At 33.8% G+C, this 22,918-nt stretch overlaps 22 protein-coding genes and 2 non-coding genes across 24 annotated transcripts, besides 1 other annotated feature; 15 read left to right on the forward strand and 9 right to left on the reverse strand. All coding sequences in view use genetic code 11, as the record gives it.

The window, feature by feature from the left end:
- Positions 1 to 22,918: part of a sequence feature (large single copy region (LSC)) that runs on past both edges of the window.
- rbcL (ribulose-1,5-bisphosphate carboxylase/oxygenase large subunit) lies at positions 55 to 1,512 on the forward strand. The gene has a single exon. It carries the CDS (start codon positions 55 to 57, stop codon positions 1,510 to 1,512), a length of 1,458 nt encoding a protein of 485 aa, YP_004769955.1.
- Positions 2,400 to 3,743, forward strand: accD (acetyl-CoA carboxylase carboxyltransferase beta subunit). Its single transcript has one exon. The coding sequence runs from the start codon at positions 2,400 to 2,402 to the stop codon at positions 3,741 to 3,743; it is 1,344 nt and encodes a 447-aa protein (YP_004769956.1).
- Positions 4,545 to 4,655, forward strand: psaI (photosystem I subunit VIII). Its single transcript has one exon. It carries the CDS (start codon positions 4,545 to 4,547, stop codon positions 4,653 to 4,655), a length of 111 nt encoding a protein of 36 aa, YP_004769957.1.
- Positions 5,030 to 5,584, forward strand: ycf4 (photosystem I assembly protein ycf4). Its single transcript has one exon. It carries the CDS (start codon positions 5,030 to 5,032, stop codon positions 5,582 to 5,584), a length of 555 nt encoding a protein of 184 aa, YP_004769958.1.
- cemA (chloroplast envelope membrane protein) lies at positions 6,814 to 7,290 on the forward strand. The gene has a single exon. The coding sequence runs from the start codon at positions 6,814 to 6,816 to the stop codon at positions 7,288 to 7,290; it is 477 nt and encodes a 158-aa protein (YP_004769959.1).
- On the forward strand, positions 7,509 to 8,471 carry petA (cytochrome f). The gene has a single exon. It carries the CDS (start codon positions 7,509 to 7,511, stop codon positions 8,469 to 8,471), a length of 963 nt encoding a protein of 320 aa, YP_004769960.1.
- psbJ (photosystem II protein J) lies at positions 9,612 to 9,734 on the reverse strand. The gene has a single exon. The coding sequence runs from the start codon at positions 9,732 to 9,734 to the stop codon at positions 9,612 to 9,614; it is 123 nt and encodes a 40-aa protein (YP_004769961.1).
- On the reverse strand, positions 9,865 to 9,981 carry psbL (photosystem II protein L). The gene has a single exon. The coding sequence runs from the start codon at positions 9,979 to 9,981 to the stop codon at positions 9,865 to 9,867; it is 117 nt and encodes a 38-aa protein (YP_004769962.1).
- Positions 10,004 to 10,123, reverse strand: psbF (photosystem II cytochrome b559 beta subunit). Its single transcript has one exon. It carries the CDS (start codon positions 10,121 to 10,123, stop codon positions 10,004 to 10,006), a length of 120 nt encoding a protein of 39 aa, YP_004769963.1.
- Positions 10,134 to 10,385, reverse strand: psbE (photosystem II cytochrome b559 alpha subunit). Its single transcript has one exon. It carries the CDS (start codon positions 10,383 to 10,385, stop codon positions 10,134 to 10,136), a length of 252 nt encoding a protein of 83 aa, YP_004769964.1.
- On the forward strand, positions 11,589 to 11,684 carry petL (cytochrome b6/f complex subunit VI). The gene has a single exon. The coding sequence runs from the start codon at positions 11,589 to 11,591 to the stop codon at positions 11,682 to 11,684; it is 96 nt and encodes a 31-aa protein (YP_004769965.1).
- Positions 11,865 to 11,978, forward strand: petG (cytochrome b6/f complex subunit V). Its single transcript has one exon. The coding sequence runs from the start codon at positions 11,865 to 11,867 to the stop codon at positions 11,976 to 11,978; it is 114 nt and encodes a 37-aa protein (YP_004769966.1).
- trnW-CCA lies at positions 12,102 to 12,175 on the reverse strand. The gene has a single exon. It is a non-coding gene; the product is annotated as a tRNA-Trp (tRNA).
- Positions 12,347 to 12,420, reverse strand: trnP-UGG. Its single transcript has one exon. It is a non-coding gene; the product is annotated as a tRNA-Pro (tRNA).
- psaJ (photosystem I subunit IX) lies at positions 12,788 to 12,916 on the forward strand. Its single transcript has one exon. It carries the CDS (start codon positions 12,788 to 12,790, stop codon positions 12,914 to 12,916), a length of 129 nt encoding a protein of 42 aa, YP_004769967.1.
- rpl33 (ribosomal protein L33) lies at positions 13,355 to 13,561 on the forward strand. Its single transcript has one exon. The coding sequence runs from the start codon at positions 13,355 to 13,357 to the stop codon at positions 13,559 to 13,561; it is 207 nt and encodes a 68-aa protein (YP_004769968.1).
- On the forward strand, positions 13,810 to 14,115 carry rps18 (ribosomal protein S18). Its single transcript has one exon. It carries the CDS (start codon positions 13,810 to 13,812, stop codon positions 14,113 to 14,115), a length of 306 nt encoding a protein of 101 aa, YP_004769969.1.
- rpl20 (ribosomal protein L20) lies at positions 14,382 to 14,735 on the reverse strand. The gene has a single exon. The coding sequence runs from the start codon at positions 14,733 to 14,735 to the stop codon at positions 14,382 to 14,384; it is 354 nt and encodes a 117-aa protein (YP_004769970.1).
- clpP (clp protease proteolytic subunit) lies at positions 15,827 to 17,885 on the reverse strand. Its single transcript has 3 exons — positions 17,817 to 17,885; positions 16,734 to 17,024; positions 15,827 to 16,072 (listed from the first exon to the last, which is right to left on the reverse strand). The coding sequence occupies exons 1-3, from the start codon at positions 17,883 to 17,885 to the stop codon at positions 15,827 to 15,829; spliced, it is 606 nt and encodes a 201-aa protein (YP_004769971.1).
- psbB (photosystem II 47 kDa protein) lies at positions 18,352 to 19,878 on the forward strand. The gene has a single exon. It carries the CDS (start codon positions 18,352 to 18,354, stop codon positions 19,876 to 19,878), a length of 1,527 nt encoding a protein of 508 aa, YP_004769972.1.
- On the forward strand, positions 20,004 to 20,105 carry psbT (photosystem II protein T). Its single transcript has one exon. The coding sequence runs from the start codon at positions 20,004 to 20,006 to the stop codon at positions 20,103 to 20,105; it is 102 nt and encodes a 33-aa protein (YP_004769973.1).
- On the reverse strand, positions 20,177 to 20,308 carry psbN (photosystem II protein N). Its single transcript has one exon. It carries the CDS (start codon positions 20,306 to 20,308, stop codon positions 20,177 to 20,179), a length of 132 nt encoding a protein of 43 aa, YP_004769974.1.
- psbH (photosystem II phosphoprotein) lies at positions 20,414 to 20,635 on the forward strand. The gene has a single exon. It carries the CDS (start codon positions 20,414 to 20,416, stop codon positions 20,633 to 20,635), a length of 222 nt encoding a protein of 73 aa, YP_004769975.1.
- petB (cytochrome b6) lies at positions 21,468 to 22,167 on the forward strand. The gene is made up of 2 exons: positions 21,468 to 21,473; positions 21,526 to 22,167. Exons 1-2 carry the CDS (start codon positions 21,468 to 21,470, stop codon positions 22,165 to 22,167), a joined length of 648 nt encoding a protein of 215 aa, YP_004769976.1.

Below are 22,918 nucleotides of genomic sequence, written 5' to 3' on the forward strand. Positions count from 1 at the left end.
ATTCACGCCCAATCCATGTCGAGTAGACCTTGTCGTTGTGAGAATTCTTAATTCATGAGTTGTAGGGAGGGACTTATGTCACCACAAACAGAGACTAAAGCAAGTGCTGGATTCAAAGCTGGGGTTAAAGATTACAAATTGACTTATTATACTCCTGAGTATGAGACAAAAGATACTGATATCTTGGCAGCATTCCGAGTAACTCCTCAACCTGGAGTTCCACCTGAAGAAGCAGGGGCTGCAGTAGCTGCGGAATCTTCTACTGGTACATGGACAACTGTGTGGACTGATGGTCTTACCAGTCTTGACCGTTACAAAGGACGATGCTACCATATCGAACCTGTTGCTGGAGAAGAAAATCAATATATTGCTTATGTAGCTTACCCATTAGACCTTTTTGAAGAAGGTTCTGTTACTAACATGTTTACTTCCATTGTAGGTAACGTATTTGGGTTTAAAGCTTTACGAGCTCTACGTCTGGAAGATTTGAGAATTCCTCCTGCTTATTCCAAAACTTTCCAAGGCCCACCTCACGGGATCCAAGTTGAAAGAGATAAATTGAACAAGTATGGTCGTCCTCTATTAGGATGTACCATCAAACCAAAATTGGGATTATCTGCGAAAAACTACGGTAGAGCGGTTTATGAATGTCTACGTGGTGGACTTGATTTTACCAAGGATGATGAAAACGTAAACTCACAACCATTTATGCGTTGGAGAGACCGTTTCTTATTCTGTGCTGAAGCAATTTATAAAGCACAAGCTGAAACTGGTGAAATTAAAGGGCATTACCTAAATGCTACCGCAGGTACTTGTGAAGAAATGATCAAGAGAGCTGTGTTTGCTAGAGAATTGGGTGTCCCAATTGTTATGCATGACTACTTAACTGGTGGATTCACTGCAAATACTAGTTTGGCACATTATTGCCGAGACAACGGTCTACTTCTTCACATTCACCGTGCAATGCATGCGGTTATTGATAGACAGAAAAACCATGGTATGCATTTCCGTGTACTAGCTAAAGCATTACGTATGTCTGGTGGTGACCATATTCACTCTGGTACCGTAGTAGGTAAGCTAGAAGGTGAGCGTGAGATGACTTTAGGTTTTGTTGATTTATTACGTGATGATTTTATTGAAAAAGACAGAAGTCGTGGTATTTTCTTCACTCAAGATTGGGTATCTATGCCTGGTGTTATCCCTGTAGCTTCAGGTGGTATTCACGTTTGGCATATGCCTGCACTGACCGAGATCTTTGGAGATGATTCCGTACTACAGTTTGGTGGCGGAACTTTAGGACACCCTTGGGGTAATGCACCAGGTGCAGTAGCTAACCGTGTAGCTTTAGAAGCTTGTGTACAAGCTCGTAATGAGGGACGTGACCTTGCTCGTGAAGGTAATGAAATTATCCGTGAAGCTTGCAAATGGAGTCCTGAATTAGCCGCTGCTTGTGAAGTTTGGAAAGCGATCAAATTTGAATTCGAACCAGTAGATAAGCTAGATGTTAAATAAAAACTAAGCTTACCTAATTCAGTAATTCCTGTTTGTTCTCCTAATTGCAATTAAACTCGGCTCAATCCTTTATTAGTAAAAGATTGGGCCGAAAAAATGAGGATCTTTTGTATTTACATATATCTTTTTTGCATATATCTTTTCTTTTATGTATCAATATATACAGAATGTACAGGGACAAGGACCTTACTTAGAATCAATATATCCACGATATAAATCCAAGACTAAGTTAAGGTTAAAAAAAAAGACTTCTTTTTTTCTTATGTTCTATACATAATAAATCCTATGGATCCTTGGGATTGGTGGATTAGTTAATATACCAGAGTTGCAGACCATAGCTCAAGCTAGGGAAACGTGCCTTCCACTGATCCTGTATATTGTCTTTTTCGTTCCGTGTCGCGTAGACGAGAATGAAGTCAGTAAACTAGTATTTATACTTTGAATAAGATGATAATTTGTACACAATATGAGAATAAATCCTTCTTTTGTATTATAATTGAGCAAAAGATTCGATGATTTAAATCCTAAACCTAAATATGATAAATCAGAATCTAGATTGATATTAGACCCCGTATTCCAGAACACTCTAATTAGTTCTTTAAATTAAATAAATACTTAACTTATTCGTATTACTTAACGTAGCGGTCCAAACAAAAGGGCTGAATCTCTATTAATTCTAAATCCAACAAAAAATTGTTTATCGAATGACTATTCATCTATTAGATTTTTAAATAAGCGGTGGTAATACTATATGGAAAACCCTTGGTTCAACTCGATCTTCTCTTCTCTACTGATAAATTAGAAACAAGTCTAGGTTAAGTAGATCGATGGATAGTCTTGGTCCTATTAGATATACCAATGCAAGTGAAGACCCGGTTTAAAATACTATGGATAAGAACGTTTCCAGTTGGAATGAGAGTGGGAGTTGTAATTTCAGTAATGTTGACCAGTTTTTGGATATCATAGACATTTGGAGTTTCATTTCTGACGACACTTTTTTAGTTAGGGATAGTAACGGGGACAGTTTTTCTATATATTTTGATAGTGAAAATCAGATTTTTGAGATTGACAATGAGAGTACTTTTATCACTGAACTAGAACGTTCTTTTTCTAGTTCCCCGAATTCGAGTTATATGAATAGTGGATCTAAAAATACTAGTCGATACTCTTATCGTTACATGTATGATACTCAATCTAGTTGGAATAATCATATAAATAGTTGCATTGATAGTTATCTGCGTTATGAAATCAGTAGTGAGAGTTACATTTCAGGCGAGACCCATAACTACAGTGATAATTATGTTTATAATTTTATTTCTAATGAAAGTATAAGTGTTAGTGAAAGTAGTAATTCTACTATCAGAACTAGTATTAATGCCAGTGATTTTAATATAAGAGGAAGATCTAATGATTTAGATATAAATAAAAAATACCGACATTTATGGGTTCAGTGCGAAAATTGTTATGGATTAAATTATAAGAAATTTTTTAGGTCAAGACTGAATATTTGCGAACACTGTGGATATCATTTGAAAATGAGTAGTTCAGAGAGAATCGAACTTTTGATTGATCCGGGCACCTGGGATCCTATGGATGAGAATATGGTCTCGACAGACCCCATTGAATTTCATTCAGAGGAAGAACCGTATAGAGATCGTATTGATTCTTATCAAAAAAAGACAGGTTTAACTGACGCTGTTCAAACAGGCATAGGTCAACTAAACGGTATTCCTATAGCTATTGGAGTCATGGATTTTCAGTTCATGGGAGGTAGTATGGGATCTGTAGTCGGTGAGAAAATCACCCGTTTGATCGAATATGCGACTAATAAGTCTCTACCTGTTATTATTGTATGTGCTTCTGGCGGAGCACGCATGCAAGAAGGAAGTTTGAGTTTGATGCAAATGGCTAAAATATCTTCTGCTTTATATAATTATCAATTAAATAAAAAGTTATTCTATGTACCAATTCTTACATCGCCGACAACAGGTGGGGTTACAGCCAGTTTTGGTATGTTGGGAGATATCATAATTGCTGAACCTAATGCCTACATTGCATTTGCAGGTAAAAGAGTAATTGAACAAACATTGAATAAGACAGTACCCGACGGTTCACAAGCAGCTGAGTATTTATTTCAGAAGGGATTATTTGATCTAATCGTACCACGGAATCTTTTAAAGGGTGTTCTGGCTGAGTTATTTCAGCTCCACGGTTTCTTTCCTTTGACTTAAATTTTTTGTTAGTTATTCTTTTTTTTTAGGTCAAAAAAAGAGAAATTTAATGTAAATGTACTAGTGTTAATGTAATATATCAAAATAAAAGTGAATATATAACCAAATTTAAGATATAAATGAATAAATATCTAGTAATGAAAATTATATTATATATAAATAGTGTTTTTAGATATTAATATAAATTATACTAATATAAATAAAAGATAAAATATAGATAAATTTAAACTATAAATAAGAATTGAATTTCAATAGCCTAAAAAAATAGAATGTCAAAATTTTATTATATTATATATAGAATAGAATTTATAAAGTACTAAATAATAATTAAATATCATAATGAACTAAGAATTATTTTTATTTTCTAGATAATATAAGAAACTAAATATGAAATAAAAAAAGATTAAATATACCTATGATATACCTATTTGATAAAATACAAAAGTAGGTAGTAATTGATGTAACCTCTCTAACGTCCGAAACTTTTTTGACTATCAATCCCCCTGGAATTAGTTAGAGTCGCGAACTTATAAAAAGTTAGTAGTATTTTAGTTTTCTTTTAGAAAGAAGATAAGAAAAAAAAACGAATAAGTTTATTAAATGGAATTATCATACATATTCGTGTCAAAAAAAAGGGTCCACTTAACGTAGTTTTACATTTGTTGCATTTATTAACTACTTTATAGGACTTTTTATATTACTTTCCATTTATTAACTACTAAATATTACTTATAATAGATATATATTTATCATAAGATATCTTTATCAGAGGTTAAAATATTAAATCGAGGCACCCATTCTATGACAGATTTCAACTTACCCTCTATTTTTGTGCCTTTAGTAGGCCTAGTATTTCCGGCATTTGCAATGGCTTCTTTATTTCTTTATGTTCAAAAAAATAAGATTGTATAACTCATCTATGGGACCAAATCTCACAAAGTTATTTTAATCAACACTGAATCATTTTTTTAGTATCTATTTTTGAGTAGAATGTCGATATGATATGGGATTGCTTGTAACGACAAATTCATAAAAAAACCTTTTCCACGTGTATACATTATATCCGTATAAATGCATGTATATGCAGGTCTAGCTGGTTAAAAAAGCATCATCCGATATTTTTGGTTTCATATAAAGTGGAAAATCAATGTATCTAACCAATTACTCTTAATGGTTCACATGAAGTGCTAGTTGATGAGAGTTACCTCGGGAGCAGGAAAATAAAAGTCAAATTTATTTGGTTTATTCTCCGAATTCCAATCGAATGCAATTGGATCTAGTATAGTATGAACTGGCGATCAGACCATATATGGATAGAATTTATAACAGGGTCTCGAAAAACAAGTAATTTTTTCTGGGCCTGTATCCTTTTTTTAGGTTCACTAGGATTCTTAGTTGTTGGAACCTCTAGTTATCTTGGTAGGAATCTGATATCTTTATTTCCATCTCAGGAAATCTCTTTTTTTCCACAAGGGATTGTAATGTCTTTCTATGGAATTGCGGGTCTATTTATTAGTTCCTATTTGTGGTCCACTATTTTGTGGAATGTAGGTAGTGGTTATGATCGATTCGATACAAAAGAAGGAATAGTGTCTATTTTTCGTTGGGGATTTCCGGGAAAAAATCGTCGTATATTCCTTCGATTCCTTATGAGTGATGTTCAATCAATCAGAGTGGAGGTTAAAGAAGGCCTTTATACTCGACGTGTGCTTTATATGGAAGTCAGGGGCCAAGGAACTATTCCCTTAACTCGGACTGATGAAAATTTAACTCCACGAGAAATTGAACAAAAAGCTGCGGAATTAGCCTATTTCTTGCGCGTACCAATTGAAGGTTTTTGAACTAAAATGGGGGTGCAATGACTACTTTCTAAGCTAAGTATAAGGGAAGGAATTCAGGAATACTCTTCGTCTTTTTTTAATACAACTCAAGTTTATCTTCACAACGCTTGTTCGAGTAGAACATGTTATATTGTATATATTTGTTGGGTTGATGTGGTGACCTATAGAAAAAATCAAAGAAACAGGGAGGGGGCGCATCTGCAATAAAACGACTAAAATATAATAAGAATTCCTTTTTCGTCTGCCCTTTTTTATGTGTATGTAATTCAACTCAAGTTTTTCAGACTATTAACAAGTCTAATAAGACTAGATTGATCACATATACCCCAACCGGAGATTTTTAAATAGAGAATTCATGTTTTGTTTTTAGTTGAGCAAAATATGCCATTTTAGAATTGATAGATTAAGTACATAAAAAGAAAATTTCAGTGAATTTATTTATTTTTTTTGTCAACTGATCTTTTATCTTCTTGGTTTTGACGAAAGAAATACTTGGATCTCTGATCATCATAAAATTAATCTTTACTTTAGTTTTACCACCTGTTTCCGATTTGATCATCACTATTTTTCATAAATCTGAAATATCTTCTTTCCTCGGTGTATAACTTTTTCAAAAAATGAGTTGATCCACAGATGGAGTTTTTTTGTCTTGAAATTTTTGACCCCAAAGACTAGTCTTTATTTGAGTTTTGTTTCGAGCAGTAATTGAAAAGAGAACAAAAAAGGATGCAAGACATTTGTTTCTTGTTCAATTCAAATAGCTCAGAACTCTATTCGCTTATTTTTTATACGAAACAAAAGCCTATTTTTCTAGTTCTCTATTTTAGATCTAAAGACTAAAGAAATGAACTAAATAATTATCTCTATATAAAAAATGGAAATAGATCCATAGGTTCCATACCTTGCTTGTTATATAACTCATGCTTCAAGAAAAGATCATATAAGAGAAATCAACAAATGAAGCAGGTTTAGTAACAATTCAAAAAAATGAAAAAGAACAAAGTGAAAAAAAAAAAAAAAAAAAAAATAAAGCTTTTATTTTCCTTCCATATATTGCAGCTATAGTATTTTTACCCTGGTGGGTCTCTCTCTCATTTACTAAATGTCTGGAACCTTGGATTACTGATTGGTTAAATAACAGGCAATCGGAAACTTTCTTGAATGATATTCAAGAGAAGAACATTCTAGAAAAATTCATAGAATTAGAAGAACTTTTTCTGTTGGATGAAATGATAAAGGAGTACCCCGAGATAAATTTACAAAAGGTTCGTATAGGGATCCACAAAGAAACAGTACAATTGGTCAAAATGCATAATGAATATAATTTAAATAGTATTTTGCATTTCTCGACAAATATAATCTGTTTCGCTATTCTAAGTGGTTATTTTATTCTGAGTAATAAAAAACTTGTCATTCTTAATTCTTGGATTCAGGAATTCTTATATAACTTAAGTGACACAATAAAAGCCTTTTCGATTCTTTTAGTCACGGATTTATGGATCGGATTCCATTCTCCACATGGTTGGGAATTAATGATTGGTTCGGTATACAACGATTTTGGATTGGCACATAATGATCAAATTATATCCGGTCTTGTTTCCACTTTTCCAGTTATTCTAGATACAATTGTAAAATATTGGATTTTCCATTATTTAAATCGTGTATCTCCGTCCCTGGTAGTGATTTATCATTCGATGAATGAATGAGACTGAAGAATTTATTGGATCTCCTTATATTAATCCAATCTGAATCTTGCTTCGTACATAACGAAATTTTAATTTGACTTACTCTTTCTTTATACTTCTACCTGTTTAGTTAAAGTATTTGTATTCCAGTACAACGACAGACTCGTGGATAGGGAACTAGACTAGCTACCTACCTAATTTATTGTAGAAATTTGGGGATCAATAAGAATAATTGGACCATGCAAAATAGAAATACTTTTTTTTGGGTAAAGCAGCAGATGACTCGATTTATTTCTGTATCGATCGGGATATATGTAATAACTCAGACATCTATTGCAAGTGCATATCCCATTTTTGCGCAGCAGGGTTTTGAAAATCCACGAGAAGCAACGGGACGAATTGTTTGTGCCAATTGTCATTTAGCTAGTAAACCCGTGGATATTGAGGTTCCGCAATCTGTGCTTCCTGATACTGTATTTGAAGCAGTAGTTAGAATTCCTTATGATACACAAGTGAAACAAGTTCTTGCTAATGGCAAAAAAGGTGGTTTGAATGTGGGGGCTGTTCTTATTTTACCTGAGGGATTTGAATTAGCCCCTGCCGATCGTATTTCTCCTGAGCTGAAAGAAAAGATCGGCAATATTTCTTTTCAGAGTTATAGTCCGACCAAAAAAAATATTATTGTCGTGGGTCCAGTGCCTGGTCAGAAAAATAGGGAAATAGTCTTCCCTATTCTTTCTCCAGACCCCGCAACTAATAAGGACGCTTATTTCTTAAAATATCCTATATACGTAGGGGGAAACAGGGGACGGGGTCAGATTTATCCTGATGGCAGCAAGAGTAACAATACTGTCTATAATGCTACATCCGCAGGTGTAATAAGCAAAATAGTACGTAAAGAGAAAAAGGGATATGAAATAACCATAACTGATCCATCGGATGGGCATGAAGTGATTGATATTATACCTCCAGGACCGGAACTTCTTGTTTCAGAAGGTGAGTCTATTAAACTTGATCAACTATTAACGAGTAATCCAAATGTGGGGGGATTTGGTCAGGCAGATGCTGAGATAGTCCTTCAAGATACCGCACGCGTCCAAGGTCTTTTGTTCTTCTTAGCATCAGTTGTTCTAGCACAAATCTTTTTAGTTCTTAAAAAGAAACAGTTTGAAAAGGTTCAGTTGTTCGAAATGAATTTTTAGATATAGGTATTTCTTAATACTAAGTTGATAAAAAAAGGAAAGGACGAACTTTTTTTGATTGAGGGCATCATTTTTAATAATCATAAAGATTTGTACAGTCTTTTTTGTCTGTTTTATTTATACGCTTTTTTGAGAGATATCGAGATTTTATTACCTTTAATTTCTAGTACATAGTACTACTAATGGATATTAGGTATACAAAGACAATACACAGGAACCAACTACCTGGTCAAGTATAACTAACAAAGAAAAGACAAATGCTTCTAAGGGGTTTTTATAGTCTTTCTATTCTTCGATTCGACACAAAAAAGGGATATTCCTTTTTTTATTGTGTCGAATCTAAGAATAATATAATCCTTGTTTTCTCCTGTGCGTGAAAGATAAATGACTTTTTTGTCCTTTTACAAATCTATTAGAACTTTTAAATTAATAAGAATTAGTGAACAAACAAAAAAGGGCGGATGATTTTTAAAAAAATGTTTGATAAAATTGAATTCCTTCAATCAATTAGTCAATTCCCTTAATTTTATTTTTAAAAGAATTAATAACAAAAATTTCACAAGTTATTTATCTTTTGTTTTCTTCTTTTTTCTTAGGCTCTGTCATATTATATTGAAAAGTGAATAATTTATACACACCTTTTTATTTTCATAATATTATCACAGTGAAATTTTGCTCTTACGTATAAATAGAATTGGATTTGATGTGTATCATCCATAGAATGGATCCATTACTTTTAAAAGTGAAAAAAAAAAAAAAAAAAAAATGGAACATCAATGATAAGGAGATAATAGAGAGAGAAGGGAGCAACTCTCAATTCTCATTAACGAATTCACTTCTTCAAAAATAGAGATAATCCAAATCAAAGGAATCCCATTTTAAAAGTATTAAACTAAAATATCAGAACAAGCGATTTTTTTTCGGATATTTTATTTACAAGTAAAAATAGTAGTGATTGTGTTGAATAAAAAATTTTCCTGCTTTCTTTTAGCTTATGGAATGACTTAAAGGTTCGTTATACTCTAAAAAAAAAGTCATATAATAACTCGGCAGGACCGTACCCTTTGTTTTATTTGATTCGAGGGTATGGTCCTGCTGAGTTATTAGTTTTTGATGTGTACAATTCTGCTCATCTTATTACTAGAGAGATGAGCCTAATCCGGAATATGAACCGTAAAAGAAAAGACCAACTAAACCAATCACAAGAATACCAGCTACAGTACCTATCAGCCAAAGAGGAATCCTTCCAGTAGTATCGGCCATTTATCCCACCTTCCTCCACATTTCATCAAGTGATCATGCTAGAGACAAAAACAGTCATGGATAATTATGAAGAGAGTATCCTTCCGAATGGGATAAGAGAATCCTTACTATTTTGTTCTTTCCCTTAACCTTAATTGAAGAAATAATTAGAAAATAAAACAGCCAGTACAAAAATGAGTAATAACCCCCAGTATAAACTGGTACGATTTAATTCAACATTTTGTTCATTTGGATTTGATTGTGTCATAGCTCTATAATTTGGATTAGGTTTATCGTTGGATGAACTGCATTGCTGATATTGCTCCCAAAAAAGAAACGGTAGGTACAGCTAGTCCATGAACAGCCAACCATCGCACTGTAAAAATTGGATAGGTTCGATCTATAGTCATTGGGGACCTCCTAAAAGGATCTACTAAATTCATCGAGTTGTTCCAAAGAATCAAAACGTCCAGTAATTAATGGAACACTTTGTCGGTTCTCTGTAAAATATTCGTTTGGCCGAGGGCTTCCAAACACATCATAAGCTAAACCCGTACTGACGAATAACCAACCCGCAATAAATAGGGAAGGTATAGTAATACTATGAATTACCCAGTATCGAATACTGGTAATAATATCAGCAAAAGAACGTTCTCCCGTGCTTCCAGACATGCTGAGCTCCACATATTCTTGTACAGTCAAAAAGGGGAATCGATTCTGTAAAAGATGGGATCAGTAAATAGAAAACTACTGATATAACATCTTTGTAAGATCGTCAATATTGTACCGAAGGTGTATTTAGAGTATACCGAATCAGTATAGCTATCCTTCCTCTGACACAGCAACGCATTTTAGAACAGTATTAAAATGAAATCCTATTGAATTTTTGCCTATTTTTTATTGTTGCTTGTCTATGTGTATGTTATTCAACACAATATACTTAAACTTCACGTGTTTATTTATTAGTATAAATAATAAAAATTTTTATTGCTGGTTTAATAATATAAATTCCTGATTTTAGTTTAGTAAAGTTCGAATAAAAGGTTTCTGTTTCTAATATAATTCTTAATTAAATATTATATGAAATTTTTTGATAGTGAGGCAATACAATAAATGCTAAATCCATTTTAAAAAAAGTTTTTTTTTGCTCTACCTTTATTTAATTATTTAATTTCAAAAAGTGGATGCGTCATACAATAGACTCTAAAAGAATAAGATATAGACGTTAATGAAGAGAACAAATAAAACAATAGTTCTAGAAATCTAAATTTAGAATGCAACCTTTAGTTCAGCTAAAGGAAAGGTTCCTTTTGGACCTAACCAGAATAGAATTAGAATCTAATGATCCAACTACCTAAGAGGATATGTCAAAAAAGACTGGAGAATCTCAAAAGATAATGTAGTGGAAACTCCTAACGCTCGAATTGAGTTGTACCCCCAAAAATAAAGTCAAACTTTATTTTATTTACTAAATACTATCATCGGATACCTTTTTTTATCTTCTTATTGGATTGGAGATTTTTGATTTATTATGTTATGGTCAATTGCTTCCTGCTAAATCTAATGAGTTAAAATAGTAAATAAATGAATAGGGTTCAAGCATTAACGTACGAGTTGCACAATGAATCGCCGATTCATAATTATAGGATTATATTAAATTAATTTAGATTCACAAAATTCAATCTTTTTTTATCTCTATGTCATTCTATCTTTGTTAGTATTGTTTATAATGACTGATGAATCAAGAATTTTAAATTTGAATTAATTCTATTCTGTTGGTATTTTTTTTTATTGTATCTTGCAAAAAAAAATAGAAGCTTAGGTAAATGTTTTATGAGTCTATGTAGCAAAAGAATATATTTTTTTGGGTGTTTCATGCTTACTATAACTAGTTATTTCGGTTTTCTGTTGGCTGCTTCAACTATAACCTCAGCGCTTTTCATTGGTTTGAACAAAATACGTCTTATTTGAAGTTAACTGAGTCAAGAATAAAAAACAACGAATATTTCTATGAGATTTCAAGTATTCTAAGGTTCTTCTCCATGTCAATTGCTAAAAAGGGTAATTGAGATTCACGTATGATTCAGATTAATATTTAGGAATAACTTGTACCTCTCCTTTTTCCTTTACTTAAACAAAAAATAAATCGAAATGATTGAAGTTCTTCTATTTGGAATTGTGTTAGGTCTAATTCCTATTACTTTGGCAGGATTATTTGTAACGGCGTATTTACAATACAGACGGGGTGATCAACTGGACCTTTGATTGATTAAGTAAGATTTCAATCTTTTTTTTTGATTGACCTCCTCTTTGCAGGAGGTCAAATTGCAGTTGTAATTCAACTTTTGAAGGTAGTTTATTGTTATTCACTACAACAAAGAATATAGTCACGCTCTGTAGGATTTGAACCTACGACATCGGGTTTTGGAGACCCACGTTCTACCGAGCTGAACTAAGAGCGCTTTCTTATGATAGAAAATACAACTGTAGGGAAAAGAATTCCTTTTGTACGCTTAGCGTAAATCAAGAAAATAAATCTTGGATGCATAGAGTAGGATAATAATGAAAGATTATGTCTAATTTTAAGCGATCTCAATTAATCCCCCGTTACTGCCCATAGGAGGAGTAATAGGTAGGGATGACAGGATTTGAACCCGTGACATTTTGTACCCAAAACAAACGCGCTACCAAGCTGCGCTACATCCCTTTTTTCAATTGTTGTACAGTGTCATTGTACAAAAGCCCGGCCTTGTTTTCCACATTATTATTTTATTCTTTATCTATCATATCATAAAATTGTCTTGCCATTTCTTTTTTATTTTTTGTTTCATATACATATAATAAACTATATACATCTGAAATGATGTATAAGCACAAAAAGAATGACAATTTTGTGTTGATCTTGAGGAAGAGGGGATCTTTTTTTCGATTTTATAGGGGAAGCACCGTCTACTCGCTGATTGCACATAGACATTTTAGTTAGAAATGTTGCATAACATAAAAATACGAGCGATCCTTTAGTTACTTTCAGTATCTAATTATATATGTATTACACTAAAGAAGGAGAATTTTCAATGCAAGATCTAAAAACATATCTCTCTGTGGCACCTGTACTGAGTACTCTATGGTTTGCTATTTTAGCAGGCTTATTGATAGAAATTAATCGTTTATTCCCGGATGCTTTGTTATTCCCTTTTTTTTAATTCTAATTCGAATTATTGATATCAAAATCAATCAAGTAAATTATAGATATAAACAGGTCTCTGTGACTCATTTATATCACCGCCCCTTCTTTTGATTTATTTAGGATAGTAACAAAATCTAAAGACTAAAAGGTTACGGCAGCTGATTTGTTGTTTAAGATAGAATTTTCTTAGTAGAATTGAAATAGAAATATGGGTCTAATAGAAAGACAGGTTCCACAAAATAAAATACATAAATGAAGTCCTATTGATTAGACTACAAAAAATCAATATATAGTTAGAAAAAGTTGTATCAGTTAATAATTATATTACGTTATAATAAAAACTTTAGAAATGAAATTTGAGTAATTTCTATTGAATTTTTTCCTTTCTTCTTCTTCGGTTCGGGTTGAAAAGAGAAGAGTTGAGTCGGTCCGAAATCCAAATCAAAGGAGGTACATGGCCAAAGGTAAAGATGTCAGAGTCAGAGTTATTTTAGAATGTAACAGTTGTGGCAGAAATGAAAACGGTGCCACTAAGGAAGTTCCGGGTGTTTCTAGATATGTTACTCAAAAGAATCGACACAATACACCCGGTCGATTAGAGTTAAAAAAATTTTGTCGCTATTGTAACAAGCATACAATTCATGTGGAAGTCAAGAAATAGATAGATAGAATAGAGCCTGTGATCGAGTTTTTACATTCAATTCAAGTAACAAACAGGAAGACATTAATAAGATATATTATAAATATATATAAATATATATAAATATAGAATAGAACATTAAAATTAATATATAGAGAGAAATAAAGAATATAACATATATAAATATATAACTAAAACCCTATTTCAGTCGTATATAAAAGGTATGTATATGTATGAAGAAATAGGATTTTAAAGATAAGGACTAAACTATGGATAAATCCAAGCAACCCTTTCATAAAACCAAGCGATCTTTTCGTAGGCGTTTGCCCCCAATTGGATCGGGGGATCGAATTGATTATAGAAACATGAGTTTAATTAGTCGATTTATTAGTGAACAAGGCAAAATATTATCTAGACGAGTCAATAGATTAACCTTGAAACAACAACGATTAATTACTATTGCTATAAAACAAGCTCGTATTTTATCTTTGTTACCTTTTCTTAATAATGAGAAACAATTTGAGAGAACCGAGTCGATCCCTAGAGCTACTGGTCCTAGAACTCGAAATAAATAGGCATACTATACTCTTCAATTGGCTAAAAAAATTTCAATATTAACTCAACATTGAAGTTTTTGAAAAAGACTATAATTAGAATCCGTATTTAATTATTGTGTTGTAATAAAAAAAATGGAGAAGGAGACGAATAAATCAAATCCTTTTTTGTTATTGAAACATGTTCGTTCATTTATACTACTTATCTTAATTTTTTGAGTCTGTGTTCCCGGAGTTTATTCTCCGGGGGGGGGGTTGGTTTCCTATATATGATTTAAAAATCTATTTTATTTAATGATTTTTTCGGAAATGATGGAAAAACAATTCTTATTCAATATAGCTATTTGCGCAAGTATTTTACGATTAAGAAGCAATTTCCTCTTGTACAGATTATGTATCAATCTACTATAACTATAGGAAACCTCGTTCTCCCGAGTTACTGCATTTATTCGAGTGATCCACAAACGACGAAAATCTCTCTTTTGTCTACCTCTATCTCTATAGGAAGAAACTAAAGCTCTCATTTTCTGTTGAGTAATAGTGCGAGTAAGTCTTGAATGAGCCCCTCGAAAGCTTGATGCAAATAAACGAATTTTTGTTCGGCGTCTACGAGCTATATATCCCCGTTTAACTCTGGTCATTTAATAAAATTAAACTTTGATGAACAACTAATTGATTTCTGTTCATTCAGTCATTCTTTTCCCCCCGGTTCTATTAATAACAAAACGGATTATTCCGATATATAAAATATAAATTCCAATGGCTTTTGCTACTATAACCTTCCCAACCACAATTTATTAGTTCTTTCAGTCGGGTCTTTCGCTTGTGTGTGTAAAGAATAAATTCGACTGATAAAAAATTGTAAAACCAATCACAATTTTTTAGAAAAAAAAAGAGTGGATTCCTTCGTTTCTATGGTTACTTCTTAAACGGTGAGGTCCTTTCTATACACCGGAGCTCTTTCTCCCATCCCATTTGATCAATGTTTTTGGTAACTTGTACAGTTCGCACTTTTTGGCTCTACCTAAGAATTATATAGTAATAGGTCTTTTCACAATGAGAGCTATCCATACAGTGACGGCATTTAATTATGAAAGTTGGTTAGGTAGCTGACCCTGTTAGTCCGTTATTTCAAGAATAGGAGTATAATACTTTGGTTTCTTAAATACCGTTTCCCCGCTTAATGGATAACTTGTTGCTACCACTGGAGAATTGATTTTCATCTCAATTTGAGGTGATTGGATTTGCACCAACAGAAACCATAAAATTTATACACAATCAATAGAGGGATATGAGAATCTTTTTATTTTTGTTTTAAATACTAAACTCTTTCATTTTTTCCATTCTCTTTATTCTCTCTATTCATTCGTACAGGTCCTTGATACTGGAACAATTGTTTCATTTGTTCGAGCTCATGATCTAAACGAGTCGCACATACACCCTAGTACATGTTCCTCGACGCTGAGGGCATCCTCGAAGAGCGGGAGATTTCGTTACATTTCTGATTGGCTGTCTTGCATTTCTAATAAGTTGTTTAATAGTTGGCATCTTGAATCGTATATTTATATGATCGGATTATAATGGCTGGTTTAGATCGATCTTAACCTAATAATTCTTAATTATTTGATTTGTCTTCAATTGAATAACTATTTTAATTGGATTAAAATAGTGAATCTCAACTTACGGAAATTTTAAATTACGCTTTGTTTGTTGTTTGAATAGAATCCGCTATTTACGAGAAATCCCCCGTATTTTCGACTGCTACAAGATCAATAAGACCATAAGCTTGGGCTTCTGTTGCTGACATAAATACATCCCTTTCCATGTCTTCGGATACAACCCATAAGGGGTTACCGGTTCTTTGTACATAAACCCTTGTCAGGGTTTCGCGAAGTTTCAGTAGTTCTTCTGCTTCCAGGATGAATTCGCCTGCTTGTGCCTCATAAAAAGAACTAGCAGGTTGGTGAATCATAACCCTGATTCTATACTATCCATTATGAATGAATGGCTTCTCTATCTTAAATGATTGGTTCAAGGTAAGTAAAAAGAACAAAAAAAGATAGAATTAAACAACCGTACAGGCATCTTTTGTACATTGCATACGGCTCCCCAATGGAATTGACTTTTCTCTTCCGTACGCGAAAGAACGGTACAAAGAGACTAGGTAAAAATACAATTGATCCGATACAGATCAGATCGCTGAATTATCCATTTACCACCCTTCCTTTCGTAGAAGTAAAAATACTATGATGGTTCTGTTGCTTTATATGTTTCTTATTTATCTCATCTTTAATTGAGCAATCCCAATGTTTTTTCTGACCCGATCCTAGGGTAAGTAAAAAAGATCTTCTTTTTTTTAACATAAATATCAGAGAGGCACTTCTGATGTGTAAGAAAAATCGTTTGTGACGCTGAAACATACCTCCACTCCAAAATAAAATATATATCAGATTAAATTGGAAATAACCTTTGTTTCATACTCCTATCTCGATACATAATTTCATATTATAGAAAAACAAAAAGGTTTGTTCATATCGAACTTAAAATGCCATGCTATTTTTACTTATTATTAATGTTCCATACAGCGAAGGCATAGTCTTTTTTCTCAAATCAAACAAATAAAAAACTCATTGGCGCCAAGCGTGAGGGAATGCTAGACGTTTGGTAATTTCTCCTCCGACTAGAATGAAAGATCCCATTGAAGCGGCTAATCCCATGCATATTGTATGTACATCAGGTGGAACAAATTGCATAGTATCGTAAATAGCGATTCCAGGTATTACCCATCCACCGGGGGAGTTTATAAACAAATAAAGATCCTTAGTATCATCCTCTATACTAAGATATACCATAAGACCAACAAGTTGATTCGAGATCTCGCTATCAACCTCTTGGCCTAAAAAAAGTAATCTTTCTCGATAAAGTCGGTTGATTAGGACAAAAAAGTTATCCTTTAGGAACCGTACATGCACCTTTTGATGCATACGGTTCAACAGCGAAAAATCAATGTCTTGATTCCAGTCCTATTTCTTTTTTTTTAACATCTTTTAGGGAATTTATATTGTAGTCTATTGTCAAGTTTTCAAAAAACTCGTGTCATGAGTTTTTGCTTCCTTCCCTAGGAACCTTATAAAAAGTGAAAAAATAAAACTTTTTTGATTTGAACTAACCGCTCATTGATATATTGTCTCATCGAAATTGAAATCACGATGTTATTTTCTTGTTCCTAAATGGGCCTTTTAATTCTTTTAGGTTCATGTTCTACTCCGGGCAAATATTTATCCGAATTATATTTGCACATATAGGGCAAATTGTTTCAATGCCACTTCTTTTGCTACGATTTTTTATTAATTTGTCAATTAGTTTCCTGCCTTCCGGCAAACTATTTGAGATATTTACTATTCCATTGATTGGAAGCTTCATAGCTAGCCCCGGAAAATCTTTTCTTTATAATACAAGTAAAGTAATAATAGTACCTATATTACGAATTTGGTATTTTATGAACGGAGCCTGAATATTTCATTTTTTTGGTACAAACCAACTAAACCATAAGTTCTTCTAATTTAGATTATTGATCTCTAAAACAATTGATTTAATTGTATTTCGCGCTCCGAGTTTTTGATAGTTCAAAGAATCTTTCTTGGGCGAAACAGAAGATATCTCCATCGGGGGAGAGAACGGGTAAATCCCATATCAGCCAATATGTCTGACAAGTCGCACTATACGTCAACCCAAACTGCATCTTCCTCTCCAGGACTCCGAAAAGGTACTTTTGGAACACCAATGGGCATTAAAAAAAAATAAAAAAAAATAAATTAAATGACTATATTTGACTTTAATGTGGAAACGTAACAATCGAGTTATTGTTTGTTGTCAAAATTTTTATTTCTGCTTCTCCTATTTAATACAGAGATTCTAAGGTTCAGACAGAAATACGGAATTTTATAAATAAAATTTTTAGCAGGGGATCCTTAAAATAATGGACACAGTGTTGATGTATTGAGTTTTCACAAATAAAACCAATTCCCCATTGCGTATTGTTACTTATCGGGTATAGAATAGATCTGCTTCTCTTTGTTCCTACGAACAGAATTTTTCCCTTATTTTCACCAATGTAACGGAATAAATATTAACCCTTATTCATAGATAATCTACTGAAAAAGGTTAGGTACATAGTATATATATATATTTTTTTTAGTTAGTCCAATGTGATAAAGTTACATAGTGTCTATTTATGTTTGATAAAGGGGTATTTCCATGGGTTTGCCTTGGTATCGTGTTCATACTGTTGTATTGAATGATCCCGGTCGATTGCTTTCTGTCCATATAATGCATACAGCTTTAGTTGCTGGTTGGGCCGGTTCAATGGCTCTATACGAATTAGCGGTTTTTGATCCCTCTGACCCCGTTCTTGATCCGATGTGGAGACAAGGTATGTTCGTTATACCTTTCATGACTCGTTTAGGAATAACCAATTCATGGGGCGGTTGGAGTATTACAGGGGGAACTATAACTAATCCAGGTATTTGGAGTTACGAAGGTGTCGCAGGTGCACATATTGTGTTTTCCGGCTTGTGTTTCTTGGCAGCTATCTGGCATTGGGTATATTGGGATTTAGAAATATTCTGTGATGAGCGTACAGGAAAACCTTCTTTGGATTTACCTAAGATCTTTGGAATTCATTTATTTCTTTCGGGCGTGGCTTGTTTTGGCTTTGGTGCATTCCATGTAACAGGCTTGTATGGTCCCGGAATATGGGTGTCTGATCCTTATGGACTAACAGGAAAAGTTCAACCTGTAAGTCCAGCGTGGGGCGCAGAAGGTTTTGATCCTTTTGTTCCAGGAGGAATAGCTTCTCATCATATTGCAGCGGGGACATTGGGCATATTAGCTGGTCTATTCCATCTTAGTGTTCGCCCACCTCAACGTCTATACAAGGGCTTACGTATGGGAAATATTGAAACTGTTCTTTCCAGTAGTATCGCTGCTGTGTTTTTTGCAGCTTTCGTTGTTGCTGGAACTATGTGGTATGGTTCAGCAACTACCCCGATTGAATTATTTGGACCTACTCGTTATCAGTGGGATCAGGGCTATTTTCAGCAAGAAATATATCGAAGAGTTAGTGCTGGCTTAGCCGAAAATCTAAGTTTATCGGAAGCTTGGGCTAAAATTCCTGAGAAATTAGCTTTTTATGATTACATTGGTAATAATCCGGCAAAAGGAGGACTATTCCGAGCGGGCTCAATGGACAATGGAGATGGAATAGCTATTGGATGGTTAGGCCACCCTGTTTTTAGAGATAAAGAAGGACGCGAGCTTTTTGTACGTCGTATGCCTACTTTTTTCGAAACTTTTCCGGTAGTTTTAGTAGATGGGGATGGAATTGTAAGAGCCGATGTTCCTTTTAGAAGGGCAGAATCCAAGTATAGTGTTGAACAAGTAGGTGTAACTGTTGAATTCTATGGTGGTGAACTTAATGGAGTTAGTTACAGTGATCCTGCTACTGTGAAAAAATATGCTAGACGTGCCCAATTGGGAGAAATTTTTGAATTGGATCGTGCTACTTTGAAATCCGACGGTGTTTTTCGTAGCAGTCCAAGAGGGTGGTTCACCTTCGGGCATGCCTCATTCGCTTTGCTATTCTTTTTCGGACACATTTGGCATGGCGCTAGAACTTTGTTCCGAGATGTATTTGCTGGTATTGATCCAGATTTGGATGCTCAAGTGGAATTTGGAACATTCCAAAAACTTGGAGACCCTACTACAAAGAGACAGGCAGTATAATACAAAATTTCTCACGTAGTTTTCGCCTACGCCCATATTTTTTTTTTTTTTTTTTTTTTTTTTAATCAATCCCAACTAAATAGAAATAGGTTTGGAAGCTATAATTGTAAACCACGATCGAATCTATGGAAGCATTGGTTTATACATTCCTGTTAGTCTCTACTCTGGGAATAATTTTTTTCGCTATCTTTTTTCGAGAGCCTCCTAAGGTTCCGACTAAAAAATAAAATAATTTTGCATTATCCCAATTGAAGTAATGAACCTCCCATATTATATATAGGGAGGTTCATTACTTCAACTAGTCCCCGTGTTCCTCGAATGGGTCTCTTAGTTGTTGAGAGGGTTGCCCAAAGGCAGTATATAAGGCGTACCCAGTAAAGCTTACAAGTAAACCAGATATGGAGATGGCGACTAAAGTTGCTGTTTCCATTATTAGATTTAAAAATCGCGATGGATCTACAATAAGGTTGTTTATTTACAACTACAACGGAATGGTATACAAAGTCAACAGATCTCAACCAATGAAATTCTATTTATGGCTACACAAACTGTTGAGGGTAGTTCTAAATCTGGGCCAAGACGAACTCGTGTCGGGGATTTATTGAAACCGTTAAATTCGGAATATGGTAAAGTAGCTCCAGGCTGGGGTACTACTCCTCTTATGGGAGTCGCTATGGCTCTATTTGCGGTATTCCTATGTATTATTTTGGAGATTTATAACTCTTCCGTTTTATTGGATGGAATTTTAGTGAGTTAGGTTTATAAGAGCACCGAAGTGCTAGTCAAAAAACTTAGGACTTGCCTTCTTAGTGTATTTTAGTTTGGTAGTTCGACCGTGAAATTTCTTTGTTTCGGTATTTGCGGAATATGAGTGTGTGACTTGTTATAACGGATCCTATTGATATACAGAAAAAGATCTGTCATCTTGATAAAGATGATTCTACTTCGTCGGAAATTTAGTTAAGTTTCCGGAGCACGGAATTTTTTGACTTGATCAAGAAAAGAAATAATTGAACTATGATTCATACCTACTATTCAAACCTCGTAACCGGACTCTTAAAAATTTTCAAAAGGTGAACTAAATCAAACGATTTTTCTTCTTTTAGAACTATGTGTTGGAAGGACAACAATTAGTTATCTGGATTTTCTTGAGTCATTACATCTTTTTCAGTAAATAAATGATGATCAAAAGGTTCTTACTCAGAGAACTTTTGAGCTTTGTTTTTGGACTTATTGATAAATCATCGTGGTTCTAGTATGAATCTGAGGTTTTAAGTGATTTCTAGGGTCTGAACAAGCTAATCCCTATCAAAGGTAAAAAAAAATAATAGTCAATTTTTTGATTACAAAAAAAAATCAAATTAAAAGACTAAATGAAATGGGAAAAAGAAGAGTCAAGAGGCCTGTAATAATCCATAGAAAAACGAAAGACGGATGAGCTAACTTGATATTTTGTGGCATTATCATCACAAAGAAGAGATTACGGATTTTTAGTTTGGGTAGATTGAATTAAGTACCTAAGAAGTTCCCATTTTCTATGACAGATCCGTTAAAAGAGTATTTGGATGTTTTCGCTTGAGCCGTATGAGATGAAATTCTCATATACGGTTCTCGGGGGGGGAATTAACTTGAATTACCTATCTCAATAAAGTTTATGACTGGTTCGAAGAGCGTCTTGAGATTCAGGCGATTGCAGATGATATAACTAGTAAATATGTTCCTCCTCACGTGAACATATTTTATTGTCTAGGGGGAATCACACTTACTTGTTTTTTAGTACAAGTAGCTACGGGTTTTGCTATGACTTTTTATTATCGCCCAACTGTTATAGAGGCCTTTTCCTCTGTTCAATACATAATGACTGAGGTGAACTTTGGTTGGTTAATCCGATCAGTTCATCGATGGTCAGCAAGTATGATGGTTCTAATGATGATTTTACACGTATTTCGTGTGTATCTCACTGGTGGATTTAAAAAACCTCGGGAATTAACTTGGGTAACCGGTGTAGTTCTGGGTGTATTGACTGCATCTTTTGGTGTAACTGGTTATTCGTTACCTTGGGACCAAATTGGTTATTGGGCAGTTAAAATTGTGACAGGTGTACCTGACGCCATTCCTGTAATAGGAGCACCGTTAGTAGAGTTATTACGAGGAAGTGCTAGTGTGGGTCAATCCACTTTGACTCGTTTTTATAGTTTACACACTTTTGTATTACCGCTGCTTACTGCTGTATTTATGTTAATGCACTTCTTAATGATACGTAAGCAAGGTATTTCAGGTCCTTTATAAGGAAGACAGATCATAGATATAATCGATCATATATCATATATTCTTTTGGAAAGGAACAATAGTATCTCATTGCTACAAATATGGATTATTGAAAAATAAGACATGTTATTTGGATATATATTTCTCTTCAACTTTGAAGTATTGTATAATTTCATACTTTGAGATGAATAGTTGAAGTAGATTCTGCGAAGAGAAGATGGATTATGGGAGTGTGTGACTTGAACTATTGATTAGGCCATGCGTATATATGGATTTTATCCGCCACATTGAAATTCAAAAACAAATGTGTCTCCGCGTCCAATCACCGCACGAGTCCCCTTACGTCGCGGGAGATAGGCTGGTTCGCTTCAGGAGAATCTTTTCCATGATCATACCCGAATCCATGTCATGCATGAACAGGCTCCGTAAGATCCCGTAAAATAGGTGATGGGACCTAATCTATTTATGGTCTATCTATTCTACTTACTTATTTATAGTTTATAGTATGGAAATGCATCCATTTCCTTTGCAGCCATCAAGATACATGATACTATCGGAGTGAAATAAGGGATCTAAGGAAAACCAGAGGCTAAATTTTATTAGTAACAAGTTAATTCTTTTCATTTAAAAAGACTCACAATCTCAATATTGTGAGAAAAACTAACAATGACAAGATATGAGATAATCCAAAAAGCACTTGATCACGATCAAGTTTGTAAGCCCACGTGGATATTGAGCATTTACTTGTATGTAAAAACTTCATTCTTAAACT

This window comes from Wolffia australiana, chloroplast (genome assembly GCF_029677425.1).
Source record: "Wolffia australiana chloroplast, complete genome".
NCBI classification, from domain to species: Eukaryota; Viridiplantae; Streptophyta; class Magnoliopsida; order Alismatales; family Araceae; genus Wolffia; species Wolffia australiana.